Source organism: Sitophilus oryzae, unplaced genomic scaffold (assembly GCF_002938485.1).
Source record: "Sitophilus oryzae breed Bouriz unplaced genomic scaffold, Soryzae_2.0 scaffold_1002_pilon_pilon, whole genome shotgun sequence".
In the NCBI taxonomy this organism is placed as follows: domain Eukaryota; kingdom Metazoa; phylum Arthropoda; class Insecta; order Coleoptera; family Curculionidae; genus Sitophilus; species Sitophilus oryzae.
In genome coordinates this window covers 760,402-767,102 of record NW_022145619.1, presented here as the reverse complement: position 1 = coordinate 767,102, position 6,701 = coordinate 760,402, and the positions used below count along the sequence as shown (strand labels likewise).

General features: G+C 36.1%; 1 protein-coding gene across 5 annotated transcripts; it reads right to left on the bottom strand.

Annotated features, from left to right (window-relative positions):
- Positions 1-6,012, bottom strand: LOC115887214 (microprocessor complex subunit DGCR8). 5 transcript variants are annotated; one of them, XM_030906883.1, is made up of 3 exons: positions 5,994-6,012; positions 4,388-5,657; positions 1-1,173 (listed from the first exon to the last, which is right to left on the bottom strand). In XM_030906883.1, exons 2-3 carry the CDS (start codon positions 5,520-5,522, stop codon positions 590-592), a joined length of 1,719 nt encoding a protein of 572 aa, XP_030762743.1. In that variant the 5' UTR covers positions 5,523-5,657; positions 5,994-6,012; the 3' UTR covers positions 1-589. The 5 variants fall into 5 exon arrangements, with proteins under 5 accessions (XP_030762743.1, XP_030762669.1, XP_030762616.1 ...); XM_030906809.1 differs by lacking the exon at positions 5,994-6,012 and adding an exon at positions 5,718-5,928; XM_030906756.1 differs by lacking the exon at positions 5,994-6,012 and adding an exon at positions 5,737-5,928.
- Between the last annotated feature and the right edge of the window lie 689 nt (positions 6,013-6,701).

Here is a 6,701-nt window from a genome sequence, read left to right as displayed (position 1 = left end):
ACTAAAGTGTCAAAACGAATGACCATGTCAGGAAATAAAGAAATGCGACAACTTGACATTTTTTACAGCAGAGCTACCACCTGAATCCCCAGCCTGAAATTTAAATTGCAGTTAGCCAGCACGGCGTCGGCGCCGGCGCCGAATACGTCCATGGTTGACAACAATGTATTTAAAAATCGCGCCCTCAATTACGTAACTAAAAGTTTAATTGACATGAAATATACTTAAAATTAATATAAACGGAACACGTTCGATTAATAAATTCAGAACAAAAATGTTTTAAATAATATAAACTTATCTCACATACCCCAAAACTCACATTTGATAAAGAATGATGACGTAAAGTCAAACAACCGTCAAACAATCTATACCTTTAACGCGTAGACCTGCGTAGTCCTAAGACGCGTAGGAACTGAAACCCTGCCATTTCTTTGCGTCTCTATTTGTTTCTATCTCTAGAACGACAGTTTAAAATAAAGACCACTGATTTAAAATGACCTGGCGAGTATAACCAATTTATAAATAGGAGCTGATCTAATTCAAATATACAAATAGAAACGAAAAAAAGTATCAAACAACAAACATTATTTCAAATGTTATCAAATTCTCGAAACCCATTAAATTTATTAGGCGCATCTATTCCATTTTCGACAGTATCTAACACGCCTATAGGTTGAATAGATTTCCTTTTCTCATTTAGTTTTCCCAATTCCACTTTCAGTTTATTTAAAATCGCGTAATTCGGTTGGTTTATTGCGGCTTTACTTTGTAGAGAAGTGATTTCTTGTTCTTCCAGTTTTTTCTCTTTAAAACTTTTTATCGATCTGTTGCCATACAGTCGTAACAGAGATCCCCAAGAGGTTATGCTGGGATGTAACGCCTGAAGTATCGACTGAGACGCTCGTTGCTTTCCATCGCGCTTATTCTTGCACGCCACTGTTGTCGTGTACTTGCCTACGGTCATGGTAAACGAATTGCCTTGGTGTTTCGAGTTGTTTCCCTGATAATGTATTTTTAGATCGTCTAATCCGAAGTTTCGTTGTAAACACGTCAATAGGATGTCGTAAGGTGCGGGTTCGGTTGTTTTAGCACAAAATTCCGCCACTCTGGGGTCTTCTACACGGACCTCGTCAAAAAATGAGAGGTCTTGGTCCTTGTCTTTTTTTGCGCTCCCTGAAATTAAGTATCGATTTAATAGTATTTATAAAACTTAATTAGTTGTCATTGGTCTTAAGTAATAATTAAGCAAATTGACTCTAAATTTCTTAGAGCACTTTCACACAAAGCCACTCGTGTCCGACAACGGTGTTCCGATTTAGCAAAGCGTTGTTTAAAATCTACGTATACAGACGAACCACTAAGCTGACCACGCTGCTTTTAGTCACGTAGCGATCGTTGTGTAGTGTCTTGCCCTCGCCACAAGCCACTCGACACTGTTTTTGTTTTATGCCGCGACCGCACATGCGGCATTTGGCGATTTCCGAGCGCTTGTCAACGGGACTTTTTCGATTTTCCGATTTTCGATCAGTGTGGACGAGGAAGTCTGAGTTCGGCGACGAGAACGAGCGCTTGTCTTTATGTTGTTGAATGACCCTTTCTATCAGAGCTCGGCCATGCCTGCATGTGTGGACGTGTGGACGGAAAGGCGAAGTCCGATGACGAACTCACGGTAGTTGACGAGCGCTCGGAAATCGCCCACTGCCGCATAATATGCCGTCGCGGCATTAGTATTACATTGTTTTCATATGAGACCAGCCATATTTTGTGTCGTGTCTTTGGTTTGGTATCAATCAATGACTAAAGAATATAAGAACCAACACTCGGGACCAAATTGTTACCATGGCTTCAAACAGTGCCGTGGTCACAAAATTTTCTTAACTTAGCTGCTTGAAGAGATATTTATATTTTTGACAAACTGTTTTGACTACGCCTATGGTGTATGCGGTGGTATCATACTAATTAATTACGAAAAAATGTATTCAAATATTAACAAAAGGTACAAATCTAGTATCGACGTATAGTACATTCATATCAAGTACATATAATATCTGAGAAATAATTATCAAATTCAATAAGAAAGCCCTAAAAAGGTGGAGTGGACTGTTTATTTACTGATGAAACGTAACTCCTGGCTCTTTTTTATCGTTGCGGCTTTTACACTTGAAAGCTGAACACAACACCATTGCAATAAAGTTTATACAAAGTTCACTACACATAACAAACTACTAAATATCGCTAAAATTGTCGAGCTGTTGACGAGCTGGTGACTCATCTGTAGGCTCCAAAATGATGGTGTCTAACAGCACAAATTTTGCTCCAGCCCGTATATGGGCGTTATGCGTCCTTGTATTCTTTAGTCGTTGGTACCAATTATATTAGTGGAAAGCTAGTTTGTTAATTAAATATTAATTGTGGAAGGAAGTCTTGATAGTGTAATATTGAAGATTTTTTAACTGCCACTGAAGGAGATCCAATTATTTGGGACAGTAAATTAGAATATATACATAGCATTAAAATTATATCAGATAGTAAATGGGTGTATCCACATTTTTTTCTTTAGTCTCCTTCCCAGAGCGCCGTTGAATTAACAATAGAGTCAGTAATGTTACTTCACATCCGTTTTTAAACGATATCTGCGAGATTTTCTCCAATTAATTTGGTGTTTGGTGTTCTGATTTACTGTCCTCTATTCACGCAGTTGTGCAGCTCTGAACTGTTCAAGAACGCGACACTCTCACTCCATTCAATTGAGTCATAAAGTTCAGAACTGTTCCGCGCCATACGAAGGCACCCGGCTATCGCGCACAGCTCCTTTCAGAACCGTTCTCGAGTAGTCCAGAGCGTAAAGCTCTGGAACTTGAAATTCGCGAATGGAGGACAGCAATTTACTGTCCTTCACTCACGCAGTTGTGCAGCTCTGAACTGTTCAAGAACGCGATACTCTCACTCCGTTCAATTCAGTCATAAAGTTCAGAACTGTTTCGCGCCATACGAAGGCACCAGGCTATCGCGCACAGCTCCTTTCAGAACCGTTCTGAGTAGCCCAGGGCGTAAAGCTCTGGAACTTGAAACTCGCGAATGGAGGACAGGGGCTACACATAGGCTTTCCTAGGACAGCAATAGCGGACACTGATGTCCGACACAAGTGACTTTAAGTGCCCACAATCTGGGCAAAAAGTCACTCTACTATGTTATATGTAATATGATTTCACGATTATTACCATTATTATAACAAATTAAAAGACACAAGTGGTTAAAAAATATATCATCAAAAGTGAATAATGTTCAATTTTATGACAAAAAAATATCATATAATTATTATATCGAGTACAAAAAGAAATAAAAAGACACTTAAGATACGTGACTTGAGAGAAGTACTTACCTAATATAACCTGTAACAATAAAATGTAAATGTTGGACGCCATTGGAATTGTCTTGTCTTATAAATCAAACGCCCTGATATACATATAATTAATTGCTTAAATCCTTATTGAAAAAATGGTAAAACGTTGTCAAACAATTATAGTAGAAAGACTATTATGATAGTACCCTAACACCCTGTATCGACATTTTCTTCATTTCCTGTATACAAGGATTTTCTCAAAAGTGGCGCATCCCTATAATTTTTTATTTCTTCAGACAATAAAACGAAATCGGTATGTTAGTACATGACATAAATCAGGATTGTGATTGACGTATTCAATTAATATGGTCACTTCCTGTTTCAACAGAAATTACTACAACTTTTGATTTTTAAATGGTACCCACAGTATTTTTTTACTTTATTTGATAGAATATGACATTCTGTGAATAACATACAACATATCATTGTCAGCTTTTGACAAAAAAATAAAAATAGTTATAGGAGTGCGCCACCTTTGAAAAACACCCGGTATACTTATTATTATTATTCTGTACAGAATTACAACCTAGAACCCCGAATAGACATTATCTAAAAGACAAGCAACACAAATTTATAGAAAAATGCATTGATGTTAAAAAATATTTAATTATGTTTCCCCCTGCTAATGTATTTTTTTGATGTAAAATTGGAATTACTTCAGAAACGACTCAACTTAGGTATATGATGTGTTTAAAATTTCATGTAAATTCAAAAACCGAAAAATAATAGAGGGTGTTCTATTTGAAAAAAGCAATTTAGCAGCCAGAAGTGCCCCACAGTGGAAACTATTTTACAAAGAAAATATACCTGGAAATAATCCTAACTTAAAAAAATCAAATTTGTATCCAAAAAACAATAAAGATCCTAAAAAGAATGTAATTGCCCAGTTGAGTGAAAACCCCATATAATTGTACAAAAAATCTTTTGATGCATTCACATTAAAAAGATAGCATATAAAACTAAAGAATTGATATGTATAGATACCTGTTTGACCGTCAGCAGTAATTTTGGACTTCATTTCCGGTATAAGAATTTCTAATGTAGACCTCGCCGCCTCTGACTTAGCTTGCTTTTTACTTGTGCCATAACCCACTCCATACTTCATATCTTTTATAACTACTGTTGCAGCGTAAGGTGTTGCGGCATTTTCAAGTTCTGTAAAAACATAAGTAGGTTGTTTTTTAAGAGCATGCTGAACATACTCATGCAGAATGCAAACGTATGACTTTCCATTTGGATTCATTATCCACTCTTTTTTCGAACTTGGACTAGTTTTATCATTACCATCTATATTTTTAATAGGAAACGTTATTAATTTTGTACCATCTGGTAGAGTAGGCCTCTCTAGCTGCTTTTCATGTCTACGTTTCTTGGCAAATTTCCTTCTTTCCGACCAGGACTTAAATCTCAATACATTTATCGTCTGAAATTCAAATAGCACCTCACAATATTCTCTCAAAGCTGCAGGAGTGAGACTTTGCAATTCAATATTCTCCTGTACAGTTTCTATTCTAGCATTAGGTAAGTTTTCAGATAAACTATTTCTGTCTTCGGATAAATTTGCATTTGTTTTTTGTTTTTCCTCTTCGATTAAAGCACGGCGGTAATTTAGACATGGTATAGCATTTACAGGAATTAAATGCTTTCTTGCTGATCCTGGTCCAAGAAAATATGGTCTAGATAATGTACAAACTCTTGAAGCCTTATGGAGATAAATGGGCATACCACTATTGTGGGTTACTTGTAGCCATCCTTCGGGAAGGACATCAAAGTGATTCTGTGCCTTTTCTATCATAACAATTTTAGTTTTCTCTTCAAAAGGTATCTGTATGTTTTCAGCATCCAGTCCTGCTTCGGTGGCTTTTCTTTTCTTCCTCTCCAAAGCTTCTTCCAGCATTTTCTCGACTTCTTCATCGGGGATGTCGGAATCGTACTCGACAGAGTCATCGGATACATATTTCTCACTGGTTTCGTCTAGGATATGAAATTTAGTTACCTCCTCAATAGATTTTGTGAATGGACATCTAGCACTTGTTCCATTTGTTTTAACAACATTTTCTTCTTCCAGACTGTTTGAAAGATGTGTTTGATTTTGATATTCGTCAGATGTATCGCTCATATTTTGTTCCTGAAGTGTTGGTTGCCACACGGTAACAATCGAAAGAATACTTCAACAGTATTAAATAAAAATTGAAATACCCTTTTGAGGGGCACCGATGGGAACCGATATTAATTCCAAGCTTTTCCACTCTCCCTAAAAATTAAGTTATCATTTTTTATTAGTTTTTTTTGTAAGGCTTAAAATGGATATAACCAATTGTTTGCATAAGTACCAGTGAAAGAATAAAACAAAATCTACCTACACAAACCGCATATTTACATATAGAGTTTTTTTTTAATTTAACATTAATGGCTGTTTAATCAAGAATATTATTAAATATTAAATACACGTTTTAAGTAAAATTACTCCATTCAGTTATCTGAGATTTCTGCATAGATAACCGAACTGATTTCTGAGAATTGAAAATCAGTCACGTCTTTTTTCACCTATGAATCTGTCAAAGAATCTGTCAAAGTCAAAATAACTTACTTTTCAGACCACAGATAGTTTTTTCAGGCGACCATAGATTAGCTTAATTGGTTGAATGATTGGTCCATTGATGGACCTAGTCCAAGAACAGTTAACCTTATTACTTATAGTTACTTATTATATATTAAAAATTAGTTTACCGTTCTTGGACCTAGTCCATATCTCTGCAAGCTCTGCGTTGAAGTTGAAAAAAACCACGCAACAAGGACTCTGTTCCATAGACTCTGTGTTCACTAAAGTCATATACACTTTTATGTGTATATGATTTATATATTTATATATGATTATAGTGCAATTTGCCAGTCACACTAGGTGTGATTCAGACAGAGAAATAGAAGGGATAGAGAATGAGCGTCAACATGCGCAGAAGGTCTAATCAAGTTGGGCGCCATATTCCAGGTCTTCCTGTCATTTTGTATATAGGTGGTAATCTATAAGTAATCAAATTTCAATTTGCTGTTTTCAACCATACGGGGGGCAATTTAAATTTAGTGAAATTCTATCATCGGTAATAAGAGAAACCCGAAGTAAGCTTTTTCCTAGCTTTTATGTCATGTGGTAATCACTAAAACATACAAAAAGCACTGCAAAAAGCATATTCAAATAAGTCTTTTATCTATGTATTCAACCCTTTCAGCATCCGACTGCATAGGGCCTATTGGGCCCTCCCTACGAAATGAGATGATCATATTCTATCTTTTATTCTGT

Excerpts from the sequence above, each read along its gene's own strand:
- LOC115887214 (XM_030906883.1), bottom strand. The coding sequence starts at position 5,522 with ATGAGCGATACATCTGACGAATATCAAAATCAAACACATCTTTCAAAC. Across the intron at positions 1,174-4,387 it reads TACTGCTGACGGTCAAACAG|GGAGCGCAAAAAAAGACAAG; the intron begins GTATCTATACAT and ends ACTTAATTTCAG.